This window comes from Mustela lutreola, chromosome 7 (genome assembly GCF_030435805.1).
Source record: "Mustela lutreola isolate mMusLut2 chromosome 7, mMusLut2.pri, whole genome shotgun sequence".
Taxonomy (NCBI): Eukaryota; Metazoa; Chordata; class Mammalia; order Carnivora; family Mustelidae; genus Mustela; species Mustela lutreola.
In genome coordinates this window covers 114,295,922-114,315,592 of record NC_081296.1, presented here as the reverse complement: position 1 = coordinate 114,315,592, position 19,671 = coordinate 114,295,922, and the positions used below count along the sequence as shown (strand labels likewise).

The window sequence follows — 19,671 nt, the reverse complement described above, 5'->3', positions numbered from 1 at the left end:
TTTTATGTTACAGTCTTACAATCAATTATATCTAATTTTTTATTATATTTAAATATTGATTATCTCCTGGGAAAATAGGTTTTGAAGGTGGGATAATTGCATGCTAAGAAAGCACTAATACCATTTTGTAGTGATCCTCAGTTGAAGAGTGTGCCTAAATTTTATGTAAGTACCCCAACCTATCACTATATAAGTCATAAAAATGAGATCATTAGATCAGGGATGGCAAACTATGCCTGGCAGGCCAAATCTAGCCTACCACTGGTTTTTGTATGGCAAATGACTGGAGATTGGTTCTTATACTAATCTTGAAAAATTAAATCTTGTGACATGAAAATTATATGAAATTTGAATTTCAGTGTCCATAAATACAGTTTTATTGGAACACACCATGCTCATTTGTTTATATGCTGTCTGTGGCTGCTTTCATGCTATAATAGCAGCACAGTTACAACACAGACAGAAAGTGATTCTCAGCAGTTCATACTGCTGCTCACAGGGACAGGATTCTAACTCAACACCATTTTGAGTGCCATGTAAATCGCCAAGCTATAATATCTTATTGCTAGTGTATATTCATTATTTCAAAACAAGAAAAGTGGACTTATGATGTACTTTTAAAAGCATAGTGGAGTGTGAACTATTTTGATACTGAATTAGGTAACAAAGCATATATACCTGAGCTAAAATACAATACATGTTGACATTACCAATAGCGGTACTCATCACAGATTTCCCTCACAAGCAAGCAACTGTCAGAAAAACTAGAAATTTAATCTGGAAATATCTGAACATAGAATTTCTTCATAAAATAAAAACTGAAAATGAGGGCGCAACTTGAAAGTAAGTCTCCAAGTGACACTTTTATAAGCCAAGCAAGGAAAGCCATTTACTGATGGTAAGTTTATTGTATTTGAATGCAGCAGCCAAAGAAATGTATCCAGAGAAAATTTGTTTAGGACTGTTGGCCTTTGGGCAAGAACAGTTGCTCAAAGAGTTTAGGATTTTGTGAGCAAAGTCAAGTCAATTAAGAAAGTAAATGAGCTTGACTCTTGCTGAGTTGACAGATGTTACTAATACTGCTCAGGTCTCATTTGAGACATCAGTGCTTAGTCTGAAGTTACTTAAGAATGAGCTTCTATGAATACTCTGCATGGAACAACTAGGGGGAGTATTTTTAAAGAAGGTGAGAAAAAATTCTGTACAACCAAAAGTGGCATCTGCTATGATGTATTACAACCCAGTGGTTAAAATCTGCAGAGTAGAAAAAGACTTGGTTGGAAAAATATATAAAGCTTGTGAAAATGTAGCATATATAAAACCTGTGGTTATTCATTCTATTATTCACCAGCAAGTACCCTGCAGAAGACATTTGAACTGTCATGTGTCAATGGTGAATTTCATTTGCTTTCATGGATTCTAACCATGATTGAATTCTGTCAGAAACTGCTCAACCTGTTTGATTTTCTTAGCAATTGTGAAGTTTGAAGTTTTTTGAGCTCAGGGTCAAGACTGAAATTTTTCTTAAGAGCCTCTGCCTTGGGCTCAGGTCATGATCCCAGCGTCCTGGGATCCAGCCCTGCATTGGGCTCTCTGCTCAGCAGGGAGCCTACCTCCCCCCTCTGCCTGCCTCTCTGCCTACTTGTGATCTCTATCTGATAAAGAAATAAAATCTTAAAAAAAAAAAAAACAAAGAGGAACCACTCTTAAACATTCTAGAATGCTGAAAGGCTCTGGAAATTAGCTTTTGCTAATGGCATACTAGTATTTCTTAAAGATTTTAACCTATAATTATAAGGTTAAAATTATAATTCACTGTGAAACTGGTCATTTCAACAAACTGACATTTGAATCACAGTATCTTGTGTTACACATTTCTCATGCTATCAAAAGTTAAAGATTTCCCTCAAATTAGCAGTGGATACATTTTCTGTGTTCAGCATTTTTGGGACCTTGGTGAAAATGCAAAGAAAGGAAATTTACATATTTCAAAATCCATTCACCTATAATTGAGCTTCTACCTTAAATTGGAAGTGATTAATGTACTATGTAATGACAATAAAGCAAATATCAAGGGAAGAATCTAACAGGTTTTACAAATGCCTTCCAAGTGATGAATATGCCCAGTTAAAATCTTATGCTTCTGGACTGATGCCAGTATTTGGCAGTATCTATTTGTGTGAAAATACATTTTTAGAGATAAAATGTGTAAAATCTTATTACAGATAACCATTAACAGGTGGTCATTTACAACTGATTTTGATGATAGGAAACACTTGGAACCCCAATTAAAGGAACAAGTGTTATTCCCCCACAAAAGGAGTTACAAACAATGTAATTACATATACCCAATTATATTTTGAATTTTGTTCATTAAAAACATTGTACCAATTATTTTATCATAAAGCCTAAAATACTTCCTGCCTGGTCCTACAAAAAATGTTTGAGGACCACTCATTAAATCATTCATTACAAACTCAAATGCCTTCAGAAGTGAGGCAGGTAATATAAATCAGTGAAGGCAATAAATGGTAAGAAGTGTAGGAAAGTAATGAGTTGGAGCTCTCATCCCTTCTCTAAAGGCACTTAAAAATGGTTTTTGAAACTCAACCAAACCTCTCCTCTGCAAGACCCAGGAGGCTAATTCAGCCAGGGATTACCATTTGGGACTTCTAATTTTCCTCTCCTCCCTTCCCTTCAAGTGAGGAGTATGTAGGTGAAGGGTCAGAAAGCTTTCGGTAAAGGACCAGATAGTATTTTAGCCATAAGGTCTCTTTTGCTGCTCAACTCTGTTGCAGTAGCCCCCCAGAAGAGCCATAAACAATACATAAACACTATATGCCAAAACAACTTTATTTATGGATACTGAAATTTGAAAATCATATGCTTTCCACTTGTTAAAAAGTATATGATTTTGGCTTTCTTCAACCTTAAAAAATGTAGACATCAATCTTAGCTCATGAAGCATACAGAAAAAGACAGCAGCTGGATTTGGCCAAGGGTCCACAGTTGGCCTGATCTAGGTGAAGAGAATTTTAATTTTCAGGTAGGAGTAAGAGTTTTTTCCCAGTATTATACAGTGATATGCTAGGTTATAAATATTAAATATGGGTACAAATGATGTTTTTATTCATACATGGAAAGTGATAAGATTCTTGCCTCTATTTGGTCAAATATCCAGTCTCTCTATTAACACTTTAACTCCTCCCCCTTTTCCTTCAGAGTGGCTAAGTGCATGTATGATTATTTCATTATTTAAATCTAGGCCCACCCTAAAGTTTTTAACATGATACCTAGTAAGTGAACTCTTGATGTCCACTAAAAAATGACAGCTGGAGAACTTACCAGATACAATTTTTTTAAAAAATTTTCTTAGCTTTTTGACAAGTTTCCTGCCACCTTAATTGGATTTTGAAATAATTACCACCAGTTAACAGTCTAAGGATAATTTCTAAGAGAAGCTTAGGTCAAATATTTATTGAATGAAATTAAGGAACACTAATAGTGCATCCCAACTATGATGTAAATGTATTCAATACCATTAATATATGTTTAAAAGGAAGGTAGTTAATGGATAAATGAGGTTCTACATAATGAATTTCTCAGAACTTCTCTCAAGGATATAAATAAGGTTATTAAGTTGCTGTCATTTATATGCCATAAAATAACTAGACACCTGATCCATAAAACTTCCTGGAAATCTTGGGAAGTTTGATTACTCAGACTTGGTTCTACAGAGCTATTGTTTATAAGCTTGCCAGTTTGATACTCATCTCTGAAGCATGGACTCTCACCACTTTGGTTCAAATCCACTCTGCTACTTTTAAGTTCGATTAACCTTCTGGAAGTTAGTTAACCTCCCTATGCCTCAGCTTCTCCATCTGTGAAAATGGGGGAAAAAATACTAGCATTGTAAAGATTAAGTAAGAATACACAATACATGAAGCACAGTGCTTGGCGCATACATAATGCTCAGCAGTTGTTAGCTATTGCTTCTGGGCTAGTGTTGTACAAGGTTAAAAGACTTAATTGATGTATATGATAGACTTGTGCAGCCTTTTGACTCGGAGAGGAAAAATCACTGGGGGATAGGGGATAACCTAATCAATTTAGAGTGTATACTGTCATTAAGTTACTTACCTTCCACCATTGTCTTTCATCTAATAGGTCAATTAACAACTTATTTGGCCTATCGAACAAAGTACAGCAATAATAAGAGCAAAATATTTACAAATGTATAAAGGTTTTCGAATTCAATTTATTTGCCAAATCAGATGCAGGCAATTTCCACAATAATGAGGTAGGCTCAAAAAATGTTTTAAAAGCCTTTTAAGTGTTCTATTAATTAGTTCATTCACTTAAATATATTATACAAGGTACTGAGAACAAATAATAGTATTTCTTTTGTAAAGACTGGATACTGTACAGCAAAGTCTTAACTTTAAGTCAATGTTCTCACTTCTTTGAACAGATGTATAGACTATACTTAAAATCCTCAGTTGGGAATGCTAATAGAAATGAAAAATAGGATGCAGCCTGTAAAGTACAGACAGAACTAGACTTAAAAATAAAAATCAAACAGTTTTAATTCTGGCTTTTTTTCTAATGTGTATATGATCTGGGCCTACTCAATTATTTGATGCCTTGGTTTTCTTAGTTATCAAAGACTGTTCAAAGGTCAGCTGTACAGCTAACTAACACAGGGATGAGGGACATTAACCCCCCCACCCCAACACACACACACTAGAAAATCGACATGTAACTTCTGACTCCCACACTCCCAAAATGTAAGTGCTAATAGCCTACTGTTCACCAGAAGCCTTAACACAAACATAATAGTCAAGTATACATGTTTTTGTATGTTATACACTATATACTTACAATAAGCTAGAAAAAAGAAAATGTTAAAATAATAAGGTACCATACAAAAAAAATCCACGTACAAGTGAATCCATACAGTTTAAACTTGCATTATTCAAGGGTCAACCATATTGTAAAAGATAAAGATGTATCCCTGAAATTAATACCTGCCTAGGCAAATAAGCTGCAGTTGTTAAATATGGATATTCCACCCTAATGTAACCACAAATTTTATTTCACATAATTTTCCTCCCATAAAATTAACATCTGTTATAAGGAACATTTGATAGGAAATCCCTTAATTTCCTTGAGAAACTATGTCCTAGGCCCAGTGGTCTATGTAACAGCCTCGTATAAGATTGAGATGCTACAAATATCCATCCTCTCTACTGCCAACTCTAAGCAAAATCCTAGGTTTACTAAACGCCCTTGAAGTTTTAATAGAAACTGAATCAGAGTCTGCAATTTACTCAGAGAAATTTTGTTTAAAATGTATCCATTCCAGTCTCCAAGGTTTCATCATAAAATGAGCTCACATTTGAAGTGAAAGGTGCCATTTAAGTATTAAATTTTATTAACTTACTTCTTTGAATTTGTCATTAAAAGTAGGTTAATATTCTCATCTGGTTTATCCTAAGTGTGGCTCACAGCTGGGAACTATAATACCTTGATCAAGGTCTGTCTCACCTTCCACTGTTCAAAACAGGCACTGAGTCCTTAATATCAAGAGAGTGGCATTATCACAAGTCAAGTTTTACTTGCCACAACCTGCTGGCAGAAGGAAATATATTCACTTGTCTGGACTAGTATTAAAGAACATAGGGGAAAAAAAGAGAACATTTTATGAGAGAAAATAATAGACTTGGATATTAACACTAAATGTCGTATTCAAAATGGCATTTTAAAATGTGTTCAAGTAAAACACTGTAATAAGAGAAAAACCACAGAACTTCATATAAAGTCTAGCTTTATTTTTAAAAAGATTTTACAAGTCTGTCAACCTCAAGCATACATAGGTAAATTATTCATGTCTTCCATCAGATAAAGTTTACAGCTTCAATCCCTCTCAGAAAAATATAAGTAAAAAATAAATCTTTTCACATATATTTATCCACCGTATTGCTCAACTTAGTTCTGAAATTTTCTCTTATAAATACTTTAACACAGCTGCTAGTTGGTGTACTGCTGCTGGGCAGCTGCACATGGCTATATTTTTACATGTCTGCTTTTCTTTTGCTAGCTCCCTGGTTCGGCTCCTAGGTCCAAATCTTATAAAGGAGAAATAAAGGTTAACTGGGCTGCCAGAAAAGCCCGCTGAATGCATCCTGTAGTGCTCTGTGACAAGCAAGAGAAGAAGTATAGCCTCCAGCAAGGTCCTGTGGAGAGGCAGCTCTGACATGGTTTAAATATCTAAAACAAAACAAAAAGTGTAACAGTGACACAGAAAGCACATATAAATTGGTACATTTTTAAAAATAATAATAAAACTGATTCACATTTTAAAGCAGAATTCTGAGACTGAAATGTTCAGACTTCTTAAATGCATTATTACCTTTTAAAAAGAAACACACTGACTATATATAGAAAGTGCCTAAACCAGTTTGTTAAACAAAATTATAAAGCAAATTACATTAAGATCTAAAAACAGCTCTTAAGGAGGTTTCAAAAATAATACTTGCTATTAAAATGTTCACTGTTCCCAATTTTCAGAACTTAGTTTATTGGTTGTTGTTTGGGTACCTAACTGCTACTGTCCTCCTTGCATACTTTTTCTTTTCTTTTCTTTTCTTTTTTTTTTTTTAAGATTTTAGTTATTTATTTGACAGAGATCACAAGAGGCAGGCAGAGAGGCAGATAGAGAGAGAAAGGAGGAAGCAGGCTCCCTGCTGAGCAGACAGCGCAATGCAGGGCTTGATCCCAGGACCTTGGCATCATGACCTGGGCCAAAGACAGAAGCTTTAAGCCACCCAGGTGCCCCACCTCCTGGGGTAGTATCATACCTGGTATAAATACCTGGTATCATAATACTATTGTATTAATATTTTTACATAAATATTGAATACTTTACATAAATATATTCTAAAATAAATACTTCAAAGGAGGAGGAGGGAGAAGAGAATATACTAATTACTTCAAATATACTTCAGCATTACAAAAATGTATTGTCTCCTTCTACACAGGAAGTGAACCCTTAGAAAATTACATGCTCAAGAAATCTCTGACAGCCTGAGTTCAACAGTCCCAATTAGTAAATACAAAAGTCTTCTGAACTGATCTCAAAAGACAGTGTACCATTTTTCTTCAATCATATATATATATATTATTTAGCAATTAAACCTTTTTACATTGATAAAGGTAAAGAGACCTAAAATATGGGACAATCTTAGCCAAAGAAGGTCAACTTATTAGCATGACTAACAGCACTGTTGGAAAACAAATATTTCCAGCTCTGCTTCAATGCCTAGTTTAAGAAACCACATTGTTTCTTCAGGCCTCAGGAAGTAAAGGAGCTTCATCCGCCTTAGAATTACGGTTATGGCAAATGAATAAATCAGGTACCAGAACATTTTAATAACTTGGAAACTTTTCTACTCATTCATTCAAACTTCCTGTGTGTCAAAGTCTTGATGCATGAGCAACTTCTTATTTCTAACATAATAACAAGTCTGTTTTTCATTTGTATCCATCTTTAATAAGGCTGTGTGATTAAAAAATATATGGCAATGTAAGAGGCCAAATAGAAAAAGTGGTCAAAGTAAGACACAGGATAAGCTCCCAGAATTGGCTATAATTTATTCACACTACCACAAATCAAGGTGTTAACTCAATTCTTTGCTTCTCTGCCAAGGGTGAAAGGGAAAAGTGAAGGAGAAAGGAAATTAATATTTACTGAGCAATGATCTACAAACTTTTTTTTTTTTTTTTTTTTTAAGTAGGCTGCATGCCCAGTGTGGAGCCTAGTAAAGGGCTCAAACTCATGACCCTGAGATCAAGTCAGATGCTTAACTGACTAAGCCACCCTGGCTTCCCCACAAACTCTTTTTTTTTGGACAGACAGAGATCACAAGTAGGCAGAGAGGCAGGCAGAGAGAGAAGAAGGGAAGCAGGCTCCCTGCTGGGCAGAGAGCCCGATGTGGGGCTCCATCCCAGGACCCTGAGATCATGACCTGAGTGGCTTCAACCCACTGGTGCCCCCCCGCCAACTTTTGATAGTATACTTATAGCAGTAAAAATATTTGAGCGTGCTACTCCAAAATTTGTGTACTTATTTATAAACCATATACCTATTGTATTATCAGTTATATAGTATATAATTACATATAATATAAAGAAGTATATTATAAAATATAAATATTTAAAGGAGGAGATAAAAATATTTCAACAAAAGTTCTAGTATTTTCTCTCTACATCCCATCTTATAAACCTTGGTGGGATGCATCCCAATTTCATTGTCAAACTCTTGATAGAAACTTAGGTCCCACTGAACATAAACAGGGATTCACCAAATCTACCACAAAGAAAGTATCTGCTTATTACATCCCAGGACACAATAAAATGTCCACTGTTAAGATTATGATGCACGAGAAATTATGTAAGTTAAATAAGTCATCTCAGACATCTAAAAATAAACCTGGAACAGGATAAAATCAATTTCTGTTCACTGAGAATTCAATAACTACCACACAAATAAGTAATATTTAGTAATATTTTTACAGGTATCTTAGAAATGAGACATTCCATTCCTAGTATGAGTTTCCAGGTAAATTTTACCCATACACCAGATACCGCCATATTACCCTTTTTCCTTTTCTCAGACCCTCAAAAGCACAGCCTTAGCTCCCAATAGCTGTTCACTCATGGTAAAGCTCGGGTACCACAGGAGAATGTCTGTTAACCTTAAGAAGCCAACTATCATAAACAGAATTGTTTTTCATAGCTGTAATACAAACCACTGTGCAACTGGTTGTTTTGATTCATCACATTTTGGTACAACTTGCTTCTGGGAAAGTTGAATCATACCACCTCTGGCTTGGCAATTCAAGCATAAACTTGCAGTGTACATACAGCTTTTTATATGTTATCCTGAGAAACCTGAAACAGCTGCACTGCTGGCAGGAAAACACAGGACCACCAGTAAAATATCCAAAACAGTTGCATCTTTTAATTTATGACTGTGCACTGCTTCCATAAAGAGTATATAAAACAGTTCAACTTTTTATAGGTAAAATGTAATAAACAGTCATACTCATTGATGCCATAAATGTATAAAAAAAGTTTATTTAAAATGATTAATTAGTGTTTGAAAACAGTAATTCTTAAACAGTCATAATCCAGAGCAATGAGCAAATATTTTAAAATTTTAGTTGCTAATGCTAAGTTGTAGATTCTTGCTGCCAAAATCAAGTAAATTAAAATTTCTTTGTGTAGCACTGAAGAAAATGCATTTCTCTTCTAGCAATCATTTACATTAAGCATGCCTGTGAGTATATTCTTTAAAGACCTACTTATTTACATTACTGTTTTTGATCTCTAGGGCTGCACAAAACGGTTACTGTTAAATATTTCAATCTATTTTCACCATGGCAACCTACATTAATTCCAATTTAAAAAAGTAAAACACAGTTCATTCTCGTTACTCAACTGTTGGCTTTTATTTTCTAGGTATTTTAATGTCCTTAAACCCTTTAATTATTGTGGTACACTGAAGTATTTTAAAGGATCTGCCACATTGAAACCACACAATGAGAATTTAGCATTTTTGCCTACTTTCTCCCATTAATCCACATCTGTGTTGTTTTAATTCTTTCATGACCATTACAAGTACATCACTGAATAGGATTCCTGGGGTTTCTGGCAAAGGTCAGTATCATTTCAAGTACACCTTTAAAGAACAGAATGAGGAAGAAGTCTTAGCCAAATTTACTTCCAAAAGTCAAGCTCAGTTGGACTTCGGAGCCTAGAGTTAACTGCTCTGACTACTTAGCCAATCCCAGGACAGTATTTCTGTTTTCATGGGTTTATTTTAAATACCTGTAAATCTTATAAGCAGAAACGAGGAAAGAAAAAAAGGGTTTGCTTATTTTGGTATCTATACCTTATTTTTACTGAAAGCAGACTAAACTCAAAGCTTTACAAATCGTACCTTTATTTTCTTAATGACTTAAAAAAAGTATGTTTTCAAAAGCATGTCTAAGATAATTCCTCTACAAAGGTATCTTGTGCCCTAATTTATACTCTGTCTAAAGTTGCCTTCCTTTGCCATTACCCATCAAAATCCCTTTCAAACAGACTTGAGGAGGGGGAGGAAAAGGAGGCAATGGATCCTGAGAGAGGAGTAAGAGAGGATTAAGCATTCAAAAACCACACTTGAAAGTTTGTTCCTGAACTTTGATTTTCTGCACTGTCATTTTCTTCTGTTACATTTAGCAGCTTTTGCTCTCAAAGAAGGTGGTATAATTTACACTTAGCTTCAGAAAGACTTCATTTTCTCAGTTCTTTAACATAAGAGAGTTCCTCTGAGATTACTCTTTTACTATTTCCCTTCCTTTAAAAGCCCTATATCGACCATCTGGCTAAAGTCTTGGACTCAGCTCATTTTAGTGCTATTCAACAATGCTTTGAGTTCTCAGCTAGGGGCAGAGGGCAGGGGCTGTCACTCAAGACCGAGAGGCAGCACTCTTCCCCTCCAGTCATAACTTCCTCATGAAAACCCTTGAAACACTTTGACTCTAGAGAATCAAAGAATCTTGGAATTCAAACTGAAATGAAAATGTTAAGTTCGTATTAGTTTCCTTCACCTCAAATTACCAGGACCAATGGACGGTTAAAAAAAAAAGAGTCCAGGGACGCCTGGGTGGCTCAGTTGGTTAAGCAGCTGCCTTCGGCTCAGGTCATGATCCCAGCGTCCTGGGATCGAGTCCCACATCGGGCTCCTTGCTCAGCGGGGAGCCTGCTTCTCCCTCTGCCTCTGCCTGCCATTCTGTCTGCCTGTGCTCGCTCTCTCCCCTTCTCTCTCTCTGATAAATAAATAAAATCTTTAAAAAAAAAAAAAAGAGTCCAACAGTTTTTAACTTCATAGTGTTGCTCTAGAGAGAACTCTTCAGAGATTAAGACCTTCTTTTTATAAGTGGGCCCATTTTTTTTTTTAAAGATTTTTATTTATTTACTTGATAGAGAGAGATCACAAGTAGGCAGAGAGGCAGGCAGAGAGAGAGGGGGAAGTAGGCTCCCCGCTGAGCAGAGAGCCCGATGTGGGGCTCGATCCCAGGACCCTGAGATCATGACCTGAGCTGAAGGCAGAGGCTTAAACCACTAAGCCACCCAGGCACCCCTAAGTGGGCCCATTTTTAAGCCTGAATTTAAAGCCACCATGCATTAAACAGACCAGTTCCAAGTAGTTCTGCCTCCCAGCCTACAAAATTCAAATCTAAGTGCCATTAAGAGACATGAACCAGCTGATTTCAGATGTCAAGACCAAGAGCTACTGTATTCAGCTAAGGCTATAAAAGATTTACATTAACAACGTGAAATGTATCTCAACAGATTTAAAGACAAACAACAGTATGCTCAATTATCACTAAAAAGCAGAAATATTCTGAAAACAGAGGTTAGTGCTCAGGTGTCCTAACCTAATCAGGATGACAGAATAACAGACAAACTGTCTACACAGGGAAACAGATAATCATATACTCCAATATAAATGGTCAGGAAAGGACTTCAAGTCAGAACTACTGTCCATAATTCTATGAGCAGTTTGGTTATAAAATACCAACCAAGGCTTCATGAACTCAAACCAAAATATCACAAACCACAGTCATGGGATTACTCTTCACTTCATTATCTAACCTGCAAATGAGAACACAACTTGAATAAACTAATTATTAAAGCTATTTCAGATCTATACGAATATACTTGGGAATCTAGTAACCAATTTATTCCAGACATTTACACCATCTGAACACCAAAGCTCAGATTTGGAAATTAAAAGCCACATGCAGCGCCCAAGTGTACAGCTGAATACAGATTGCTCAGATAAGCCTTTCTGAATTATAACTCAAGTGTGCAATTTATTGCTACCAAATAATACACTAGGCATTTTGAGGGCAGGGTAGCTGTTACCAAAGTTACATAGTGAAAGGAAAAATGACTGAATGCATAAAAGATATAGCTATTTAAGTGTAACATACTCTATGAACAATATTGTTGGTAGTTCTGGGTATCCAACTGACAGACCCCTAAGGACACACTCCATCTGTATAATACAGATAAATACAAGAGTATCTCAGGAATCAGGTGTGATCAGAAACTTGAAAAGATCCATGAAAACAGATAATGCACGGTAGCAATAAGTCTTAAATATATTCTTCAAAGTTAGATGTTTATCTCAGTTATAATATGTTTGACTAATTTCAGTATTGTTCTTATATGCTTAAGTGAGATTAAGCAGAAAAATGGTATAAATAATGCTTTTACTTATTGATTCTTAAAACATTATGATACTCATGAATTTAATCAAGATAACCAGAGGAAAGGAAGCAAAATTTCATGAAAAATCTAAAAATAAACAAATCATATCAGAGTCATAAAAACAACAAATCATACACAGAGTTTGTATATCCCAGGGAGGGAAAAGAGCTATCACTTCTGTGGTAGAAATACAATAGAGATCATAAAAATAAATATCCTAGTTTCTAAGTTCCTAAAAATTCTAGTGTCTCATTCTGGCTTGTCTAATGTAATTTTTTACTATAAATTCCATGTTAGTAACAGCTGCATGCCAGAAGTTTCATCACATCTTTATAAAGAGAGTATGGTAATTTTTCCCCAAGGGTGGGAAAGGCAAATATAGAAATTTGTATGTATACAGTTCATACCTTCTTTTTAAAAAAAAAAAAAAAAATTTACCGAGTGTCTCCTATGTGCCAGGTATTGAAGCAACTCTGAGGATAAAACAAAGAGCAAACTCCATGTTCTAATGGACCTTGTAATTCAGCAGAGAAAGAAAGATGTTAAATAACGAATATTATGAATGAGAAAGTCAGTGTAGATTAAAAGGAAGCCAACATGAACAAGTTCAGAAAAGGTCTCCCTAAGGAAATGACAGTCCCAAAGGATGGCTTAGACCCAAAGGATGAGGAAGAGTTACTTAGCAACCCAGTGAAGAAAAGAACGTAGCAGCAAGGAGCCGGAGCACATACTGGAAATATGCAGGAAAGGTGGCTCAGGATGAGGCTAGAGATGTTGGCAGAAAGTATTCAAAAGAAATTTTGAGAATTATGAATTTTATTGAAAGGGCAATGGGAAGCCACTGGAAAGTTACTGTTAGGAACCTGATAATGTAAGCTACTTTGGCTACACAGTGGATGAGAGAAAAGCAGGAGTTGATTATTTAAAGACCCTTTAGAGTTTCTCTATTCTAGGCTTAAGATCATGCTAACTGGATTAGGGTGGCAGCAGAGGAAATAAAGAAATACTGCTTCACGAGACAATTAAAAACCAACTGAGTAGGGGCACCTGGGTGGCTCAGTTGGTTAAGCGGCTGCATGGGCCATGATCCCGGGGTCTTGGGATGGAGCCCTACAGATGGGCTCTATGCTCAGTGGGGAGCCTGCTTCTCCCTCTCCCCCTCCCTGTCATTCCCCCTGCTTGTTCTCTCTCTCTCTCTCTGTCAAATAAATAAATAAATAATCTTAAAAAACAAAAACAAAAACAACAAAAAATACCCAAACGACTAGTAGGTATGGGGGCAAGAGATGGGGAGAAGAAAGTAAAGGCAAAAGCAACTCCGGGCTATCTAGTCAAATAGAACAGGGAAAATACCTTCACAGAAACAGAAAACTGCAGGAGAAACAAACTGGGGTGGAGGAGAAGAGAACGGAAAGATCATGAGTTTAATTTTGGACTTAAGTCTGAAGTGATTATAGAAGAGAGATACAGAGTGGCAGCTGGGTATATGGGCCAAGTGCTAAGAAGAAAATTATGGGATGATGTTATTAACTGTTTGGGAGTTATTAGTAGTTAGATGGTATTTGAAACCATCATGTAAATGCTAGTATTTAGGGAGAGAGGACAGAATGAGAAGAGAGAGAAGGGCCTAAGGCAAAGGCCTAGAGAACGAAATATACAGTGATATGACAAAAGAAACCATGGTGGTTAATATTATGTGTAAACATAAAATTACACTGAGTGAGCCAAAGAATGCCCAGATTATCTGGTAAATCATTTCTGTGTGAGTCAGTAAGGGTGTTTCTGGAAGAAATTAGCATTGGTGAACTGAGGAAAGCAGATGGCCCTCCCCAACGTGAGTGGGTATTATCCAGTCTATTGAGGACCAGAGAATAACAAAAAGACGGAGAAAGGTTGAATTCAGTTTGCCTGACTGAGGTGGAACATCGATCTTCTCCTGCCCTTTGGTGCTCCAGACTGGCATCTAGACTTAAATTGACATCTACACCATTCACTCTCAGGCCTTTGCACTACACCACTGGGTTTCCTGGGTCTCCAGCCTGCAGACAGCAGATCATGGGCCTTCTCACCCTCCATAATTACATGAGCCAGTACCTAATAATAAATCTCTCTCTCTCTTTCTCTATCTATCTACCATCCATCATCCATCTATCTCCCATACTGGTTCTGTTTCTCTAGACAACTAATACAGAAGGCAAAATATTTTGAAGTGAAGGGTATGTGTTCAAGGTGTGGTAAATGCAAATACTGCCATTCCCTACCAATACCTCATGCGCTCTCTTCTTATAGACTTGCAAAGGAGGTAGAAGGAAGGTGTAAACTGCTTGGAAAGGAGTAAGAACCTGCTACTTGTACCTGACTCCTTCTTGTAATTTTGAAGAGATAATAATAGCAGACACAGAGATGGGAAACCTATTAAATTTCTCCATCTAGGAAGGCTCCAGAGGCTCTCTTCATGGCATTTATAGCAGTAGTGTTTCTTATAACAAAAGAACAAAAGAAACAATCCAAATGTTCACAGAGAGGAAAACAGGCAAATAAATACTGTACAGCACTGAAAACAAAGGACATACACAGCTTCATGCATATATCAACACTGTTTACTCTCACATACAATGCTGAGTAAAAACAACAACAAATAGTAAGTTACAGAAAATATGTACAGCATGGTCCATTTACATAAAATTCGGAAATGCAAACTATACATGGAATATATAGATATGACCAAAGAGTGGGGGTGGGGGGAAAGCAAGCAAATGATAAACAGCCCATTCAGGGTGACTGAATCTCTGATGTGAGGTGAGGTGGGACCACAATGAAGAGAAGAAAAATGCACACAGAGAGGGCTTCTACAGCAATGGTTATGCTCTATCTCTTAAGTTAATGAGTGGAATTCATTCAAAATGAAGGAGTAGAGGAGGGAGAAACAATGAGAATTCAGCAACTGTTTTATTATTAGTCTTTGTAAAATATGTATTATATATTTTTTCTATGTATGAAATACCAAAAAAAAAAAAAAAAAAAGTAGTGCAAAAGAGCATAGTCACAGCTTTAACTGCCACTAATCTAGTAAATAATCTGCATGCAAACACCAAACCATTCTTAGTTGGTCTTGATTTCATAAAATGTTACTATTTTTATTTCATTTGTAATAATTCATGTTAACCACAATTATTCATCTTAAAATATGTTTAATACTGCAATATGTTGTGGGCTACCTGGGCGGCTCAGCCAGTTAAGCATCAGACTTTTATTTCAGCTCAGGTCATGATCTGAAGATTATGAGATCAAGCCCCACCAAAGGTATGGAGCATGCTTAAGAGTTTCTCTCTCTTTCCCTGCCGCAATCCCCATGGGCACAAGCTTTCTTTAAAACAAAACAAAACAAACTTCAATATGTTACATTCATATCGTTCTCTGTACTGGTTTATAAGCAAGATCAATACATTAATTTAAGATGGGAGAAGTTAGTAAAATCAGATTGATTTGTAGGGAAACCTTTGAAGAATATACATCTAAATAGCAATTCTAAGTATTGATCAGTAGTTAAAAAGTTATCTACTAAAGCCGCAAAAATTAAGTGGCAGATGAAATCAGTTAGGTGGTCAAGGAGACCTCACGCAAAGTCCTGATACTCTGAAGTTGTCCCCCATGATAATGCTGCAGATTTCTATTTCTTTACCAAAAGGAAACATACAGTGCTTTCTGTGACTAATATTAAGGTAACAGTCTAGATGTATAAACCAAATCCAATTCCTCTGTCTGTCCAATGGTAGTTAAACACCCTCCTAAGTTTGCAGAAGGACTCTCCCTATTGGTGTGGGTTTTTTTTTTTTTTTTTCCTGAGTGCAAACTCTCTAAGTTAAAAATAAACAACCTCAGACTTCTCCCCTCTACCATTCCCTTTTCTTCTCTGTACCCCACGTAAGTACATAAGGACATGATGGTTTTGGTAGAAAGGACAAAGATTTTAGAAACAGATACATTTGGGTTTGAATGCCTCCTTGTACAATTACTAACATTATGATTTGCAAAGTGCTTTAGTTTTTCCATCATCATTTCCTCATCTGCAAAAGGGAGACAATAATACCTCATAGTAATTTAGAAGAAATGCAGACTAACATTACAAGAAAATGTATGTAATACATCTGGTAAAGAACGGATATTCAATAAAGTATATATGCCTGACCACCCTACATATTTTCTTTGATACTATTAATACAAAGTATATACTCTCACAAGGAATAAATTTTCAAAGTGTGTTACCTTCGGCTAACTAATATATACCTCTCCTTTCCCAATTCTGTGACCGTACTGTCCATTCCCACATTTATTTCAACAATAATAGTGTTGCCTTCTTTCCTCCCCATTTTGCTGTAGCCTAAGTATAAAGAATCAAGTGGAAATTTTGTTTACATTTTTTAAATTAGACAAAAGGTAAGGAGTAGTCCTGCTTGTTAATCTTTTATCACAGAGTAAAAGAATAATAATCCAAGGATGCTAATACTTTTATATTAAAAGGCAATGGGAAAAATTTACATATATACATATACATTTATATATACATAGACATATGTACAGATCTGCGTTTCACAAATACTAGTTCAGCTTAGTAAGTTTTATTTCAAAAGTTAAATTGCTACATTATTTCCTCTCTCACATCCTGTATTTTGACTCTCATCATTAAGTGACCATTGTTCTGTCCTCATCCTCCTCAACATCTTCTTCTACCTCTCTAAATCTGGAGATAGCTTCCAGCTGTAAAACACTCTTAGCCTGTGATTTCTATAACAATGCCTATAATTTGGGTCATACTCTTACCACTTTCACACAGGATTCCTCAAATTTCTCTTCTGCCACTTGCTTCCTAATTACTAGTTTTCTTCTTGGCATTTCTCATCTTTATTCTTGACTATCTCTGAAATGTATAGCTTCATTTATTACTTCTGTTCTACTAAACCTACAAATCTTATCTTTTGGTCTTCTGCCCTTTTTTGTTATAGTCCAGCATTTTTATCTGCTTAGGTGGCCTTTCATACTTGGGTGTCCCACTGGCACCACAAATTCAGTATTTTCATAATTGAACTCATCTTCCTTTACAAACCTAGCCCTTTGTCTGTGTTTCTTAATTTCTCTTAATAGTTCCAACATACTCCTAGGGTCATCTTGGAACCCTCTTCCCATTGCACACCAATGAGAAATCTATATAGAGTATCTCTCTACAAACATCTATTTACGTCTCACATCATCTTCAAAGCTGCTACTGTTACCTAGTTTTAGCTCTTTTTTGCCTCTTCCATGTCCTACAGTTAATACTCTCTTAACCGGTCTCCCTATTTCCAGGGTGTTCTCTCCATTCCAATCCATTCCTAGTTATCATACTAATTTTCCTAGGGCAAAGCTATGCATCACTCTCATACAAATAAACATTCATTGGCTCTCTGCTGTATGGAGAATAAAGTCCAAGTTCCTTGGCCTACCACTCAAGGCCTACTGTACATGATTCCAATCCCCACATTTCCAAATGTATCTCCCATTAATCGTCTCCATGTACCCTGAATGTAAGCCAAAACCAACCATGAGGTTTTCAGTTATTCTCTATGAAAGCATCATAACTACTTGTTTCATACGTTTGTTCAAGCTATTTCATTATCTTGGAATGCCCTCACCATTGCCTGTCTTCCAAAGCCATGGTTCAAATGTCAATGCCTCAATTCTGAACAAAGACATGAAAAGCTTTAACTATGTCACGAAGAAATGTTATATATGGAATAACAAAACAAAAAACAATAAAATAAACTAAGCTTAAAAGCAAGAAAAGAAACTCTCAGGTGCTAGAAATTATACAAGAACTTAAAATCAGAGCATAAGTTCAGGAAGGTGCTGGGTACCAGTCATTCAATACCCACACAGTGACAGGAAACAGACCTCAATCCTCTCAGATGTAGGAAGCTAGAACTGGGGTTGGCTCCCTGCATATAACTTGGATCTACAAAATGTCATCACATCTATAAGCTAACTTGTGGGAATATTCTGCTCACTGGCCTGGGATAGTCACAACAAAGTCTAGGGGCATGGACTGAAAAGAATTAAACATTTAAAAAAAAAAATTCACCATACCCAAGTCTGTTCCATTTCCAAGAAATTAAGAATAACGGTATGTCAAGATCCAGTGAAGCTAACAGGAGTTTGGTCAAAGCAATTAATCTCAATCCAAGGTTCATGGGACTACAACACCTACTAAAAAGAGATGCACAGTTTAAAAAAAAAAAAAAAAAGAAATACGTCTCATTTATAAGAGTTAGAAGACACAATCAATGGCAGGACTACCACACCCAGATAGGAAAAACTGAAAGAAATATATTTCATGTTAGAAAAGATGAATAAAGAAATAGATGCCGTAAGACAAAAAATCAACAAAATGAAAAGAACAAGCATTTTCTTGGCAATTCTTAGAATAAAAGTCTCAATGGACAGATTAAGCAGTTGGTTATTGATAGATAAAGAAAAAAATTAGTGAGTAGAAGACTATGTGAGGAAAACATGAAGAATTTAGAGCTAAAAGAACCAAAAAGGAAAGAACCAAAGGATATTTCAACAAGAAGAAAATTAAACCCCAATGGGAAGAGCAGGATATAAGGAACAAAGACGATGAGACAAAAATACCACCACTACCACTACTATTGCCACAAACTGCTAACAATAACAAGGAAAGTAGAAGGGGAAGTCTAAGGTTAAGCATTCTAAATCCTTTGTTTTGTTGAAGGAAAGGAGAAATTTTAACCTTTAGAACTTCTGAAAATAACATTTGTTAATTCTGGGTGACAGAACTATATATTTAATATATATTACATATATAACAATAATATTACTCTCTATACTTCTCTATGTTTGAAATATTTAAGAGTTTTCTTAGATTCTACCTCCTCTGGATTGCCCAATAGAATTACTTCTTTGCTCCTCCTAATGTGCATAGCACTTCATCTCTAAGTAAGTACTTTGGCTATTATAGTTACAAGTTCCCTGTCAGGTAAATTTTTTTTTTCCTAAAGATTTTATTTATTTATTTGACAGAGAGAGAGCACAAGTAGGCAGAGTGACAGGCAAAGAGTGAGGGAGAAGCAGGCTCCCCACTGAGCAGGGAGCCCAATGAGGGACTCGATCCCAGGATCCTGGATCATGACCTCATCTGAAGGCAGAGGCTTAACCATCTGAGCCACCCAGGTGCCCCTGTCAGATAAGTTTCTTGATAACAAAATAAATATCTACTCACTAAAGAGTCATCACTTTTTTTTTTTTTTTTTTTTAGTTAGTTAGTTGTCAGAGAGAGAGAGAGAGCACACA

The 19,671-nt window shown here is 36.0% G+C and overlaps 1 protein-coding gene across 2 annotated transcripts in view; it reads right to left on the bottom strand.

Annotated features, from left to right (window-relative positions):
* Nucleotides 1-5,810: 5,810 nt before the first annotated feature.
* MNAT1 (MNAT1 component of CDK activating kinase) overlaps nucleotides 5,811-19,671 on the bottom strand; it is a 204,417-nt gene continuing 190,556 nt past the window's right edge. For both annotated transcript variants that reach the window (XM_059182254.1, XM_059182253.1), the window contains one exon: nucleotides 5,811-6,270. In XM_059182254.1, coding sequence (XP_059038237.1) covers nucleotides 6,150-6,270 — 121 coding nt within the window. In that variant the 3' untranslated portion in view covers nucleotides 5,811-6,149. The remainder of the gene's footprint in view (nucleotides 6,271-19,671) is intronic.